The sequence below is a fragment of the Nothobranchius furzeri genome, chromosome 4 (genome assembly GCF_043380555.1).
Source record: "Nothobranchius furzeri strain GRZ-AD chromosome 4, NfurGRZ-RIMD1, whole genome shotgun sequence".
Lineage (NCBI taxonomy): Eukaryota > Metazoa > Chordata > Actinopteri > Cyprinodontiformes > Nothobranchiidae > Nothobranchius > Nothobranchius furzeri.
In genome coordinates, this window is record NC_091744.1 from 14,371,452 (window position 1) to 14,388,606 (window position 17,155).

Genomic DNA, 17,155 nt, shown 5'->3' on the forward strand with positions numbered 1-17,155 from the left:
CTAATAAGCACCCGGCAGAAACCCACAATTCCAGAGCGGGCATGTACTGGTAGGATTACTTATTGAGTCAGTGAACTGAATATTATTGAAATTTATATGATGAAAACTATCCTGGCTCTATATGAAAGTGTCCTAAAATGCTAGATGATTCAGCATTGATCAGAAAGCATGTAAAAAAGGAAAATGAATGCTGAATTGTGACAATTTTCACACAATGTAGTGTCAGAAGAAGAGCCAGGAGCCAGCAGTGAGGGTATTGCTCCTGTTGGGATAGAAGGTGAGCCAACTCATGTGCAAACAAGCAAACATCAGTTTCATTATAATAATTTTAATGCCCAAATAATAGTAGTGACCTGATGTATTTCTGTTAGTAAATGCACAAAGCCCACAACAGATCGTTATTAGAATGAAAGTAAAATTAAATAAGCCTGCATATTTTGCCATAGAAAATATTTTAATTGGTTACAAAGATGTGTTTTCCATATCAAATGTGCCAAAGCTTTACAGATGATTATTTTAATTGTGTGCAGGTGAGTCTAGGGAAACTGGAAAAAGTGTGAAAGGGAGTGCTGAGTCATTTCATTTTAAAGGTTTGAAAATCTCAGAACAGCTGTTTGAACAGAATGTAGATTGTTATATTGTTAGAGAATGTGTTGTAAAGAACAATGTTGGAGATGTGCACTGATGTTCAAATAAACCTACATTGTAAAGCAACTCTTTCTTGCTTTACAAGAAAGAGTTGCTCTTTCTTGTAAAGCAACTCAACTCTTTCAACTCTTTCTTGCTTTACAATTACAAGGCTTTACCGAGTAGTGTGCTTTTGTAGACTATACATATAAAGTTCTAACATGATTTTAATAATAATTCGTTAAGTGGGCCGGTCTGGGGTCTGAAACTCCAGGGCTGAAAATGTGTCCCACTCCGGCCTTGGTGTAAACACCATCTTTGACCAGGTGGCAGATCCCTTTTTTAAACCTCTTCAGGAATTTTCTAGTTCTATTTCTATGCCAGTTACATGTAATTATTTAGCAGTTTAAATTAATTTGGTTCCTCAGAGTCTTAAATCAACACCCAGCCTACCCAAGAACCACATTGACTTTTGAGTGATTCAGTTGTTTTTTTGATGATGATGATGATGGTGATGTCCCAGCTTGTCCTGAACTTTTATAGATGTATGAACTCTATGAGTCTTCTTGATGCAACAAGTTTCTTACACCTCAAGAATATGAAGGCTGGAGCCCTAGGGTCAAATAAAGTATTTAATAGGTGCGTGCTCCAGCCTCCCTTTTTATTCTTAAATTGCAAGTACCAGCTGCTGAGCACCGGAACTCATTCGGATTAAGCGCTGTGTGTTTGCTTCTTTCTTACACCTTGATTTGCAGATCCTCTCCAGTTCTGTCAGGTTGGATGGTGAACAGACATTTTTAGGTTTCTCCAGAGATGCTCAGTTGGGTCAGGCCTCTGGCTGGGACATTCAAGAACAGTCACAGAGTTGCCCTGAAGCTACTCCATCATTATTTTAGCTGTGTGCCTATAGGGTCATTGTCATGTTGGAAGGTAAACCTTCAGTCCAGTCTGAGGTCCTGAGTACTCTGGAGAAGGATCCTGTCCAGGATATGCATGTACATGGCCGCATTCATCGTTCCTTATATGTGTGCGTGTATATATATACATATATATATATATATATATATATATATATATATATATATATATATATATATATATATATATATATATATATGTGTGTGTGTGTGTATAAATACACACACACACACACACACACACACACATCGTCGCTCACTTAATGACACTCTGTGTCATTAAGTGAGCACATTAAGGCTAGTAATGACAACTAGCTTCTAGTAATTGTATTATTTATAAATAACAAAATTAACACACTTTTAAATAAGAAACCTTCAAACATTCTTCAGTAATTAGCATTATTACAAAATGACTCCATGAATTCCCAAGAATCAAAGTCTTTGCTTGTCAAAGTTCTCTCTTGTGAGTGGTCCTCAGGTCTCACACTGATGGTGATCATCCTGAACCCAAACACCCCAAGCTGATCAGCTAGACCACAAGTGTTTTATGTCCAGAGAGATGGAATATGAACTCAAGGAGCAGCAGTCCCATCGTCCAGCATCTGCAATGGCAGGTAGCAGAGTTCCTGTGTGGTTAGCTTCACCAGCTGACAGCCCACAGGACATTATCTGTCCCCCTCAATACTGAAGATGAACTTTTGGGGGGGGGTTCCATCACCCCTGCAGGTCAAAGGTCCTGTGGCAGTGACTGGAGCAGCAATAGGCCACAAAACTCACTGTGGTTCTGCAGAAGGAACAAAGATGTCAGAACTAAACATGTCTGTTGCTACAGGGTCAAATCCGTGTTCTGACCTGCGGTGCACTCCTGCCAGGGCCGTGTCGCGGATTAGGAAAAACTTCGGGTGTGTGATGGTGAACATGGCCTGGCTGCACCGGTGACAGTGACCCAGAGGGAACTGCAGCAGGTCCAGCAGGACCTTTGGGAGGCTGATGGGGGGCAGCAGGTTCAGGCCTGGAGACAAAACAGGTCAGGATTCAAACAGCAAACAGGGAGATGTGGTTTTCTCACAAGAAACTACAAACACACCTCTGTCGTCATTTAATGTAGAACTGGTGTAAATGTGCTCACCTGCTGGGTGCTGCTGGTGGATGTGGTGCAGAGTCCTCATGGCTAGCTCCTCCAGAGGAACCACGTTATCCTTCTCTGATCCAATCACCTTCACCTCAGCTGGAAGCCCAATCAGAGCATCATGCAGCACCCCCAGCCCTTGGTAGGATACACCACACCTGTACACACACACACACACACACACACACACACACACACACACACACACACACACACACACACACACACACACACACACACCTTTGTGACAGCAGCATGAGAAGTCAGGAGAAGTGAGTCAGGTGTGTAACCCGCTGCAGCCAATGACCTTGTTGTACATGCAGGACGGGAGACCTTTTAGGTCCGTGTTATTGTCCACAAACACAAACTGTAGCTCTCTGGATCTGCCGAGATCTAAAACACAAATATTTGTATATCAAATCAACAAAAAGCCACAAATAAAGGAAAACTCACCAAGTAGGAGGAAGGTTAGTCGGTTGGCAGCCATGGAGAGCTGGTTGAGGCAGTGTAGCCAGCAGAGTTGTCGAGGAACATGGCTCAGCAGGTTGTGGTCCACTGTCAGGTTGTGCAGCGAGACACAGCGGTGCAGGCTGCCTGGTAGAGACATCAGCTGGTTCATGGATACGTCAAGTGTCTCCAGGTCCTGAAGATCACCGATCTCTGCAGGAGTCAGCATAAGAGAGAGAGAAACAAGCCTCATGAGGTAAATGCAGAACTCATTTCAACTAGAATTAAATGAGACTCCACTAAATATTTCATTTATGGAACAAATCTGAGCTTAAAGTTAGAAAATGAAATCAGTACAAAGAGATGATCAAATGTTTGTTTCTGACTGAACGTTACTCTGTACTTAAATAGTTTACCTCTGCTGACCCCTGGTGGCAAACAAAGTGTTTATGTCACAAACGTCAGTAAGCAGAAAGTAAAACAAGGCTTCTTAATAATAAGGGGTAGACCAATATATTGGTCATCTGATATATTGGGACAATATTTACAATTTTTTATATATCAGCATCGACTGGTACACCTCCATAGTAAAGCTGATTTAAAATCAGGCACATCCCCGGGCAGCCCGTTGATGCTGCACAATTTAAATGTATATTTAAGACATCTGCATAATAAATTCTCTAAAACGTTTTCAACCCAATTTCCTTTTATTTACCAATATGAATATTTAATTGTTTGATTACGTTTAGTTAGATGTCTGATTTGTACACTAACAGTTGGTTAAATGCACTGTTGAAAAACAGATTCAGCTTCAGAAATGTTTTCATCCACTGATGTTATTAGTGACACTTTAACATGCAGATATGGTGGAAAACGTCTAGATATCGGCCTTTGGCTGACCATGACCTCTACATATCTGCATGCATCATATCAGCAATAGAAAAAACAATATTGGTCAACCTCTACTTTTTACCAACAGCAAGGGCCACAGCATCAGGCAGCAGCTGCTTAATACATGTGAGCTGTGGGCAACAAGTATTAACCAGTTATCTACGGGTCCTTCTCAAAAAATTTGCATATTGTGATGAATTCATTATTTTCTGTAATGTACTGACAAACATTAGACTTTCACATATATATTAGATTCATTACACACAACTGAAGTAGTCCAAGCCTTTTATTGTTTCTAATATTGATGATTTTGGCATACAGCTCATGAAAACCCAAAATTCCTATCTCAAAAAATTAGCACATTTCATCCAACCAATAAAAGAAAAGTGTTTTTAATACAAAAAACCTTGAAATAATTATGTTCAGTTATGCACTCAATACTTGGTCGGGAATCCTTTTGCGGAAATGACTGCTTCAATGCGGCGTGGCATGGAGGCAACCAGCCTGTGGCACTGCTGAGGTGTTATGGAGGCCCAGGATGCTTCGATAGCGGCTTAAGCTCATCCAGAGTGTTGGGTCTTGCATCTCTCAACTTTCTCTTCACAATATCCCACAGATTCTCTATGGGGTTCAGGTCAGGAGAGTTGGCAGGCCAATGGAGCACAGTAATACCATGGTCAGTAAACCATTTACTAGTGGTGTTGGCACTGTGAGCAGGTGCCAGGTCCTGCTGAGAAATGAAATCTTCATCTCCATAAAGCTTTTCAGCAGATGGAAGCATGAAGTGCTCCAAAATCTCCTGATAGCTAGCTGCAGTGACCCTGCCCTTGATAAAACACAATGGACCAACACCAGCAGCTGACATGACACCCCAGACCATCACTGTGGGTACTTGACACTGGACTTCAGGCATTTTGTTATTTCCCTCTGCCCAGTCTTCCTCCAGACTCTGGCACCTTGATTTCTGAATGACATGCAAAATTTGCTTTCATCCGAAAAAAGTACTTTGGACCACTGAGCAACAGTCTAGTGCTGCTTCTCTGTAGCCCAGGTCAGGCGCTTCTGCCGCTGTTTCTGGTTCAAAAGTGGCTTGACCTGGGGAATGCGGAACCTGTAGCCCATTTCCTGCACATGCCTGTACACGGTGGCTCTGGATGTTTCTACTCCAGACTTAGGCCCTGTCCACACGTAGCCGGGGATTTGCCAAAACGTAGATATTTTTCTGCGTTTTGGCCTGTCATCCACACGAAAACTGAGTTTTTTCACACGAAAACGGATCTTTTTAAAAACTCTGGCCAAAGTGAAGATCTGCGTTTTCTCCGTTTTGGGTGTCTGCGTGTGGACATACAAAACCGGAGTTTTAAGGTCCGCAACGTCACTTTCCACAACAAAAAAATGCTGACATCACGTGTGCGACCTGTGTTTACACTAGCCGACAGCATGGATGCCCTCAGAGCTGCGCTCGCTTTATCAATTGCCCAAGCGCTTTTTGCTTGTTTGTTTTTGCAAGCGGAATTACTGCTCCTTGCGGAAGACCACAGATGAAGGACGAGGTTAAGAACGGGGGAAGTACTGCCGCCTACAGGTCTGGCATGTCCTTAACAACGTATTTATCCGGGTACGTGTGGACAGTTTTTTTTTTAAAAACGAGGTGGTGTGGATGCAAGTTTTTGGAGGGGCGGGTATTCGCTCTGTTTGAGGAATTTCAGTCTGGTTTTAGAGAGTATCACAGCACTGAAACTGCGTTAGTGAGAGTTACAAATGATACTCTCATGGCCTCAGATAAGAATCTTGTGTCTGTTCTAGTCTTGTTAGATCTCAGTGCTGCCTTTGACACAGTTGATCACAATGTTCTTTTAGAAAGACTTGAACATGTTATAGGGAATCCTACCTGTCTGACAGATTTCATTTTGTAAATGTACATGACAAATCTTCTTCATACTCCAGGGTTACTTGCGGAGTACCACAGGGTTCAGTGCTTGGACCAATTCTTTTTACTATATATATGCTCCCAATTGGTAAATCATTAGACAGCATGGGATTAACTTCCACTGTTATGCTGACGATACTCAGTTATATTTATCCATTAACCCTGATGAACCTAATCGTTTGGGTAGATTACAGGCTTGTCTTGAGGACATAAAAAATTGGATGACTCTAAACTTTTTGCTTTTAAATCAAGACAAGACGGAAGTTCAGATCTTTGGACCAGAGATCCAGAAAAGGAAATTGCTTAGCCAGTCGCCTGACCTGAATGGCATTACATTAATCTCCGAGAACAAAGTAAGGAATCTTGGTGTTATCTTTGACCAGGACATGTCATTCAAATCCCAGGTTAAACAGGTTTGTAGGATTTTCTTTTTCCACCTTCGGAATATTGCTATGATTAGAAGCATCCTTTCCAGGAGTGATGCTGAAAAACTAGTTCATGCATTTATTACATCAAAACTGGATTATTGTAATTCATTACTCTCAGGAAGTCCACAGAATGTAGTTAAAAGTCTTCAGCTTGTCCAAAATGCTGCAGCTTGAGTTCCGATGAGATTTAAAAAGAGAGATCATATCTCTCCTGTCTTAGCTTAACCTACATTGGCTACCTGTTAAATTCAGAATAGATTTTAAGATCCTTCTTCTCACATATAAAGCTCTTAATAATCAAGCTCCATCATACATCAGTGATCTGATTGTTCCATACGTTACTAACCAAGCACTTCGCTCTCAGACTGCAGGTTTACTGGTGGTTCCCAGAATATCTAAAATTAGGATGGGAGGCAGATATTTTAGTTATCAGGCTCCTCTCCTGTGGAACCAGCTCCCAGCTTTAGTCCGTGAGGCAGACACTTTGTCTACTTTTAAGACTAGGCTTGAAACATTTTTATTTGATAGGGCCTATGGTTAAAATCTGATGTTAGCCCAGATCTGGACCAGTGGGGGAGGAGAGGGAGGTGGAGTGTACAGTCGGTAAAGACGGCTCTCCCTTGCCCTGCCTCCAACATGCCTCCATCTAAATAGGATAGATTATCCAGAGATATCTCTGTAGTTATGCTGCTATAGGCTTAGACTGCTGGAGGATACACTGACCACTTTTCACACTCCACTGCTTTCTTCTACAATCTGCTCTTTAACTGTATTATTTTCTGCAATTTCAGCTGTTAACTTTATTTTCTCTCTGTTTTTCTCCCCAGAAGAAGCTACAATGATGTTCTGTTGAGCTGTGGTGGCCTCATGGAGGGGGCCATCGTCTAGCACACTGCTGCTAACCACTAAAACATTATCCCTCTCCTGATAATAACTTTTTACTCTCTTTGACATTGAATGTGCTACTACTAGTTTACCCGTTTAATTATAGATCCACTAGGACAAATACAATAAAGTTTATCTTTCACCAAATAGAATATTTACTAAGAAATCACAATATAACTATAGACACATTACTTGTCTTTGTGTGTGTGTGTGTGTGTGTGTGTGTGTGTGTGTGTGTGTGTGTGTGTGTGTGTGTGTGTGTGTGTGTGTGTGTGTGTGTGTGTGTGTGTGTGTGTAGGTGTGTGTGTTTAGGTGTGTGTGTGTGTGTGTGTCTGCTCTGTCTTCTCGATCCCCAGTGAGTCGTGGAGGATGGCTGCTTATACTGAGCCATGGTTCTCTGGAGGTTTCTTCCTGTTAAAAGGGAGTTTTCCTCTCCACTGTCGCTTTATGCTTGCTTAGTATGAGGATTGCTGTATAGTCACTGACACTAGTCAGTGACTTGATGCAATTTGCTGGGTTCCTTATATAGGAAACATTATTTCTGATTGGCTTAATGAACTGACCTGAATTGGAATGTTTATTATGTGAAGTGCCTTGAGAAGACTCTTGTCGTGATTTGGCGCTATATAAATAAACTTGAATTGAATTGAATTTGTTTTTAAAAAAAACCCGGCTACGTGTGGACTAGGCCTCAGTCCACTGCTTCCGCAGGTCCCCCAAGGTCTGGAATAGGTCCTTCTCCACAATCTTCCTCAGGGTCCGGTCACCTCTTCTCGTTGTGCAGCGTTTTCTGCCACACTTTTTCCTTCCCACAGACTTCCCACTGAGGTGCCTTGATGCAACACTCTGGGAACAGCCTATTCATTCAGGAATTTCTTTCTGTGTCTTACCCTCTTGCTTGAGGGTGTCAATGATGACCTTCTGGACAGCAGCCAGGTCGGCAATGTTACCCAAGATTGCGGTTTTGAGTAATGAACCAGGCTGGGAGTTTTAAAAGCCTCAGGAATCTTTTGCAGGTGTTTAGAGTTAATTAGCTGAATCAGATGATTAGGTTAATAGCTCGTTTAGAGAACCTTTTTATGATATGCTAATTTTTTTAGATAGGAATTTTGGGTTTTCATGAGCTGTATGCCAAAATCATCAATATTAGAAACAATAAAAGGCTTGAACTACTTCAGTTGTGTGTAATGAATCTAATATATATGAAAGTCTAATAATTGTCAGTACATTACAGACAATAATGAACTTTATCACAATATGCTAATTTTTGAGAAGGGCCTGTATATTTATTTTTCCTCTTTAGGAACATCCAGACTAGAGGTTGACCAATATTGGCTTTTCTATTGCCGATACTGATATGTGGAAGACATGATCAGTCGATGGCCGATACGTACTGCCAATTTTTATGGGCCAATATCTAGAAATTTCCCAATACTCATGCTAAAATGTCAAATGCACTGCTCAGTGTTAAAGTCAGACACCTAAATAAAGTTAATTTAGTGTATTTATTATGCAGATGTTTAGTAAAAAAAAAAACATTTAAATTAAATTCTACAAAAGCACCGAGCTGCCCGAAGATGTGCCTGACTTTAAATCGGCTTAACTAGCAACAAATATCGGCCAACCAATATGGTGGTCTACCCCGATGGGTCTACCTTTAATACAGACTGTGATGCATATATACAGCCTTGAATATATCTACAGGTCTGGAGTAAATGCTGCTTCTGTCTGGTAAAACGTTCCTGTAATATTTGAACGTGGTGTTGATCAAAATCTATTTAGACTTTGTGAAGATCTATCAGAAGTTTATATTACTGTGCTTTGGCTGAGGTGATTCCCACAGAGCAAATAGGACTCGCTCCATACATAGAAGATCAAAGGATGAGGTTATATCTCTCTAGTTCTGTGTCTCAAGTATTTGATGCTTTCAAGGGAAAGTACGCTTTAAAACTTGTCTCATTTTACCTGAAGGAAGGTTTTTTAAGTTGATTGTTGGACAGTCTCAGGTGGCGTAGACCTTAGACGGCCAACTTCTGGACAGAGCAGCTGGAGGACGTTATTGCTCAGGTCCAACGACTGAAGTCTGGCCAAGTTTCCAATAGCTGGAGATCAGATCAAGCACCTACTTCAGCTTTAAACAAACTAATCAGATCAGACACTGGTACTCTAGCATGGCTATATGGAGTTCCTACCTTTGGGTATAACGACTATGTTGTTTGAGTGCAGGTACCTAAAATCAAAACAAATAAATAACAGGTTATTGTCAGCTTTTAGACTGTATTAAAGTTATAAAAAAAAACGGGGGAAGTGCTCACAGTTCATTTAGCTTTGGGAGCTTCAGAGCAAGATTGTCAGGCTGAAAAGACAAAACCAAACATCAATAATGTGAAACATCACAGTATCTATGAAGCACTTATTCATAAAAGGTTTTAGAACACAGTAAAACCAGTCATCTGAGTAGGTACCAGTGTGGTGAGGGAGTTTCTCTTCATGTACAATCTCTCCAGAAACCGCAGCCCTTCATCCTTCAGCAGCTCCACCGGAAACATGTTCAGGTTTTTGTAGTTCAGAAAAAGGTTTTTGTGGTGCTCCTGCTTGGCCCTAAATATGGTTTCATGGAGTTCAGAAGCCATGTTGAAAGGAGACCTCCCCTCCTGGAAGGAGACTGTCTCCTGAATGTCAGACAGGTGGACCAGCAGTCTCTGATGGAGGACAGCTTCACAGCAAAACGCTACAACATATTAGAGACACGCAACGCAAGAGTAGAAAACATGTCTAAATCAATAGAAGCAGCTGATGTTTGTTTTCTTTATGCTGATGCTGACTTAAAGTAACAGTTAGCATGCTGGCTTTACGTTCCTAACACATTAACTTTAACAACAAAAGCACTCAACCACCGCCGCGCGAGATCCTCCGATAGCAATAGCATCAGCCAACACACATGCAAAGCCGCCTAGAGCCAAACACAAAGTAAAAAGATGCAGAAGACCTCAGGAATTAGCTGCTAGACAGCAACCATCGACATAGACAGCAACACACATCTACCGTAAACAATGACGTCACCTTTCTTCTTTTACGGTAGGAATTAAGTCCAAAATGTAGATTCTCGGACTTCCGGTGGAAGATGGTGGAGCGGGTAGCCGAGAAGTAGCGTGCTCTGAGTAGCTAACCCTGAATTTATAGCAGATGTAGCTCTATGTAACTCACAAAACTACCTAATACCTATTTCCTAAGCAATAATTACTCTCAAACGCGCCTTTGACCGTCATTGGAACACTTTGGAAGTTACTCCGGTTGCATGCTGAAGAATGGCTAACAGCAAAGCTAACGGTAAAGCTATCAAAGCCTTGCTACCCCACGACTATGCGTGCCAAGAGGCTATGGAGACCAATTTGAGGGGGACCAAGAATCTCTTAACTTCACCAGGTAAAGCTGCACTGCCGTTAAAAAAAAAAAGAGGACATGAAGAGGCTGCTATCAGCGCTGAAGCAAGTGTCATTTTGGCTGCAGTTGAAAGTCTCAAAAATTCAATTGAAGAGCTCCGAGGCGATTTAAAACAAAACACTCTCACCATTGCCAGCATTGTGAAAGCGGTTGACTTCAACAGTGGTGAAATAAAAGATCTCAAAGAAAAGAACAAAGGAATGACTGAAGAGATTAAATTGTTAAAGGCTACAAATCTAGATCTGACAGCCAAATTGCTCCGTGTTGAAAAAATGACGGAAGACCAAGAGTCTTACAAGCGACGATGGAATCTGCGACTCAGCGATCTTAAAGAAGAAAAGGATGAAGACACGCGAAAAAAGGTAGCTGGCGTTTTAATAAAGATTCTGCCACACTGGGCTGAAAAGGTGGAACTGTTCCTGGACACCGTCCACCGCCTCGGTACCCCCCTCAATGGCCGTCCCCGACAGATCATCCTACAATTCTCGCTGAGAACCTACAAGGAGGAACTCTGGCGTGCCACCAAGGGCCACCCGATCTGCAGGGAGCTGAACATGTAATTTGCTGAGGATCTCACCAAGGAAGAGAGAAAGGCACGGCTGGCCGTATGGCCAAAGGTGGAGCAAGCACGCAAGGCGGGGCTGAAGGCGATCTACAGGGGTCGTCATGCATACATCAACGGTCAAAAGATAACTCCTTAATTGGCACTGGAAATGGGTTTTAAATCCATATATGTGAGCTAAAATGTTCATTTCTATCTCAGGGTTCTGCTACTTGTTACATTCTTCTAAGGTAACACGCACATAATTTGTTCTGTTATTATTTGTGTTACATGTTTTTGAAAAGCAACCTTTCTTTAATTTCAATTAATGCAAGGGGATTAAGAAACATAACTAAAAGGAAAAGTCTTTTCCTGTTTTGCAAAGGGAAAAATGCTAATATAGTATTACTACAAGAAACTCACGCCAAGCCTGAGGACAACACGTTTTGGTCTAAACAGTGGGGCGACGGAGCTTACTTCTGCCACGGAACTTCAGGGGTTGCTGTTTTACTAAAAAACTTCCAGGGCCAAGTTATCGCTCAACACAAAGATGAACATGGTCACTGGTTAATCCTTGTTATTGATATTGATAATGCAAAATTTATTTTAACAAATCTGTATGGGTACAATACTATACACCAAAATAAACTACTGTTAGAAGTAATAGCCTCACAGCTTGAGCATCTTAAAGTATCATACTCCACCAACAATGTCATTGTTGGGGGAGACATTAATATGGTTCAGGATGATTTTTTGGATAAATGGCCCTCCAAATATTCCTCAAGTCACCCAAACTCCATCCTTAATAACTTTTGCTATGAACAGAATTTAGTGGATGCTTGGCGTCATCTTAACCCAAATACAATTAGATTCACATGGTTCAACACAAATTATAAATCCAGAATTGATCACTGGCTTGTGGCTAATGATTTACTATCATATGAGATCAATACTGATATCTCCGCTGCACCTCTGACAGATCACTGTCTTATTTATCTACAATTAAAACCAAAGGTTTCCACTCGGGGGACAACTAAATATTGGAAATTTAACTCCACTCTACTAAATTATGATTCTTATTGTGACGGGATAAGATCTATTCTGTCAGGTGTTATTACGTCAGAAGAACTAGACACTTCAATACGGAAATGGGAATTTTTCAAATATAAAGTTAGACAATTTTCAATCTCATTTAGCAAAACAATTTTAAGAGAATCTCAGAAGAAAGAGATAGATCTTGTTAAAGAACAGAATTTTTACTGCAGCAATTCTAGCCCTACGGAGGATGACAAACAAAAGATTCGGAATCTTCAATCCACTTTAGATGAAATGTATACTCAAAAAGCAAAAGGTGCATTTATTAGGTCTAGGGCAAAGTGGATTGAGGAGGGTGAAAAGAATAATGCATACTTCTGTAATCTGGAAAAAAGGAGACAAAAACAGAACAGTATAATATCAACATTGATAAATAATATAGAAATTACAGATGACGAGATAATTTCAAAGGAAATTCTTAAATTTTATGACAATTTGTACTCCTCAAAATTCTCTGAAGAAAATTGTAATAACTTCCTGAACAGTATTGAAATGCATATTCCTAAAATCAATGATGACTTCAGACTTTTATGTGATGACAATATAACAAGCTTAGAGCTGGATAAAGCTGTGAAGAGACTATCCCTGAACAAAGCTCCCGGTCCAGAAGGACTTACAGCCAACTTCTACCATCATTTCTGGGAAGAAATAAAAGAATTACTGTTTGGTGTTTTCTCAGAGATTTTTGAATCCTGCGATCTCCCTCCTACAATGCGACATGGCGTAATAATATCAATTTCAAAAGCAGATAAAGACCATAGGATTATTGAAAACAGAAGACCAATTACCCTAAGAAATACAGATTATAAACTTCTGACTTACATTTTCAAGATACGTCTTCAATCTGGAATTTCAGATATTGTTTCGGAAACACAGTCAGGTTTTTTAAAAGGAAGATCTATTCACAACAATATAAGACTGGTAATGGATATTATTGAATACAGTGATATGATAAATGATGACGGTTTCATACTATTTTTAGATTTCTATAAAGCATTCGATTCAGTGGAACACCGATTTATCTTCTCAGTTCTAGAACATCTTGGCTTTGGAGTTAAGTTTACTAATCTAATCAGAGGTTTGTATCGGAATATCAGCAGCTGTGTTTCATTACCCAGAGGTTCCACCCCCAGGTTCAATGTCTCTGTGGGCATACCACAAGGCTGCCCAATTTCTCCTTGCCTTTTCATATTAGTTAGTGAAATGTTAGCAATCTACTTAAAAAACTGTGTGGATCTAAAAAACTTAAATGTCCTTGGCACAGAGTTGATCATAAGTCAATTAGCGGATGACACTACGCTTTTCTTAAAAGATTATAAACAAATTCCTATTGCTATTGATAAAATAAAGCTATTCTCTGCAGCATGTGGACTTAAGCTAAATTTGAAAAAATGTGAACTATTGGCTATTCATGACTCCCCTCTAAAAGAAATTTGTAACATTCCCATCAAATCCGAAATTAAATATCTAGGAACATGTATTTCTAAAGACCAACAATTTAACCTAAGGACAAACATAACAAATAAACTTAATGAAATTAAAGCCAAACTAAATATTTGGCTTCAGAGGGATCTCTCCATATTAGGGCGCATTTATTTAACCAAAATGGAGAGTATATCTCGATTAGTTTATCCAACCTGCAGTACTGCAATTTCAAACAACCTAATTAAAAAGATTAACACCATCAATTTTAACTTCATTTGGAGAAATAAGCCACACTATATAAAGAAAGATCAAATGGTCAAAGAAATTAAAGATGGAGGCTTAAAAGTAATAGATTTCAATTGCCTTAGCACTCAAAATTAATTGGCTAAAATCTTGGCTCAAGAATCCGAACGCTTTCTGGTATTCTATCCCCAGTCATATATTTAACAAAATGGGTGGTCTAAAAATTTTACTGTTATCAGATTTTGATATAAACAAACTGCCCACAAAATTATCAGAGTTCCACAAACAAGTACTAATGTATTGGAAGTTGTTGTATGTACATAATTATTCCCCTCACTCATCTATAATTTGGAACAATAGATATGTATTATGCTGTAATAGGTCACTATTTTATGAAGATTGGATGAATAGGAAAATTTGGTCTGTTGTACACTTGATGAAAGATAATGGTGAACTACTAGGGTACGATGAATTTTGCCTTAAATATAACTTTAGCCCTCCTAAATCTGATTTTATAAAATTATTAATAGCGCTTCCTAAAGAGGTGGTCTTCCATTACAGAAACATTATTCAACACCAACCTATAAATCCACAGAATGGTTCTATCTCCATCCAAGGTATTCCCCTTATGGATAAAAAGTGTACCAACCAATTTATTAGACAGTGTTTTACTGATCAACTATACCCTTGTAAAGTCAACAAGAACAACATAATTTACAAATTTGGTAAAAGCTCCATTATTAAACTAAGGACTCTTTATTTAAAACTTCCTGTTCAACCTAAAGTCAAAGAAACACATTTTAAAATTTTAAACAATGTCTATCCCTCAAAGGATCTGCTCAGAAAACGTTTTAACATTGATGATAATTCATGTTCCTTTTGTGGGAAGGATGTTGAAACAACTGATCATATTTTATTTGAATGCAACAAGACACTGACGTTTTGGAACTGTTTTGAAAACTGGATTCAACCTCAGATTGGAATCCCATGTCCCATTTCAAGAGATGTCGTCACCTTTGGAACTCTCCTTCAAACAAACAACCAAGAACTCTGCTACAATCTACTTCTCTGTCTGGCAAAATTCTTCATACATAAACAAAAAATACTGAAATCACCCCCTGTGTTCAATGCATTTGTACATGATTTTAGATTGTATCTAAGATCCCTTAAATGTATCAATAATAACAGCTATGAAGATATGTATAGACTTTTTTGTAGACTTCCTGGAACTGTGTAGTGGTCCCTTGCATTGTTTTTTGGTTTGTTTTTGTCCTCCCCCTTTTCACTGACTGTTCAATTCTCATCTGAATACATTGGCATGTTCGCCTTATTTGTAATGTAAATATGCTTTTCTGCAATAAAAAAAAAAAGTCCAAAATGTATTTTCCCGACACCAGCTGGTCAAAGATTTAAACTGCATTTAAGATATTTAAATTAAAATTATTTTTAAAAGCTCGGAAATCATTAAAAGATCCATATTCTACGTGCAAATTTATTCTTCTTTTCCTTTGTTAATTTATTCATAAAAAAACAGCGAATGTGCAGTAAGTCCACACACTAATTAAAAAGTAAACTCAACAATGAAGGTTAGCTATTTCACAAGTAAATACATCAGTTAAATTTGACATGACCTCTCTAAGTCCAATAAGAAAAGTGTAGTAAGGTACTCCCATTCTGAGTACTTCTTTTAGTCACAACCTACAAAAGCTTAACCTCAAAATTGAGGACCATTTTAATTATGTTATAAAAAACACTGACGTAGTTTAAATTTGACACATTTTACTGGTGAAGCAAAAACAAAAAATAAACATGGTGTAAAAGTTTATTTATTTCAGTCTCCACCAAGAATTATAAAAGAATTGGGATATTTAGATAACCAGCGCTCCTCCAGCCTATCAAAATATAGTTTGTTCTCCCTCTGACAGTTAAAACCATACACATTGATTAAAATCTTTGACCAGCTGGTGTCATGAAAATACATTTTGGACTTAATTCCAACAGGTGTTGTGCCATAAATCGACTCGCTGCCAAAAAATGATTAGCCACCGCGGGATTGCGCACAGTTAGGTACCGGTAATTGCATTTCTAGACGATATTCCCCAGGATTTCGCCCTAAAACTCAGCATATCTAGCAATATGGACATTCAGAAAGCAGAGATAACCTCTTCCGGTACTTAAACAGATGTTTATCGCAGATATTAGTTTTTCCAGTTCGGAAGTTGTTTTAAGTGTTGCTATTTGTCTTTAACGTTCACAATGAGGATATATTAATCCTTTTTGCAATATTTGCGATTGAAAGATGGTTTGTGGTAAGAACTGGCTTTCTTTATGTTACAGCCTTGATAATAAAAAATAAATAAACAATATAAAATGGCACCCTGTATTCAATGTAAACGTCGTATAAATGTAAATAAACAATTCTCCAGCAATTTGATTTTTCCCCCCTTCCTTTGTTTAGTCCACTTGACATGGAGCCACAGTTAGTTTGGGGTACATTTTTACTTGAAAAATAGTATTTAAACTGATCAAGCAGGAAAACCACTGAAACATGCTGGATAGCAGCTCTCCAGGAGCTCAAGTTACAGTCTGCTGCATAGAAATGTATGAAAATACCCCATGAGAAAATTATTCTGTAATGTGTTCAGCCCACTAAAACTGCCCTGATTTATTTATTTACTGATAACAGCTGCTCTCTTGGTTCTGGGTCCTCTGGTGTCTGCAGCTGGTCTGGTGTCGTCAGGATCAGGAGCTTCCGGAAGAATGTGCCTTTCAATGACTCTTTCCCCCTTATTTGTTATATTAATTAAATAAATCTTAATTTGTATATATATCCTGTTTTTGTTCATGTCCATAAATACTTAAACATGCTTGAAATTAAAACGAGCTTTTAACAGTGAGGTGCTAGTTTAATTAATCACAATAGAGCTAGTTAAACATGCAACAAAAATGTGATAATCAATGTAATTTATAAATATCCATTAAAATATCAAAACTGGAATCTAAATGAGATATTTGGCAGCACAAAAAACTTGTCAAACACAATGTTTATTATAATAATTGTAGGCAGACAGGAGACAGAGCTGATGGAGGTTCTCAGTCATCAAAGGATGGCTGAAGGCTTTCCAGGAACAGGAGATGTGGTGTTGTCTTTTC

General features: G+C 39.2%; 1 protein-coding gene across 1 annotated transcript; it reads right to left on the minus strand.

Annotated features, from left to right (window-relative positions):
- Nucleotides 1–1,856: 1,856 nt before the first annotated feature.
- LOC107382006 (leucine-rich repeat-containing protein 28) lies at nt 1,857–10,292 on the minus strand. The gene is given in 11 exon segments (XM_070550630.1): nt 1,857–2,328; nt 2,397–2,556; nt 2,674–2,831; nt 2,964–3,066; nt 3,127–3,331; nt 3,547–3,561; nt 9,234–9,270; nt 9,272–9,356; nt 9,447–9,484; nt 9,570–9,610; nt 9,720–10,292. Coding segments are annotated over 11 exon segments (1,080 nt in total). The 5' UTR covers nt 9,888–10,292; the 3' UTR covers nt 1,857–2,258.
- Between the last annotated feature and the right edge of the window lie 6,863 nt (nt 10,293–17,155).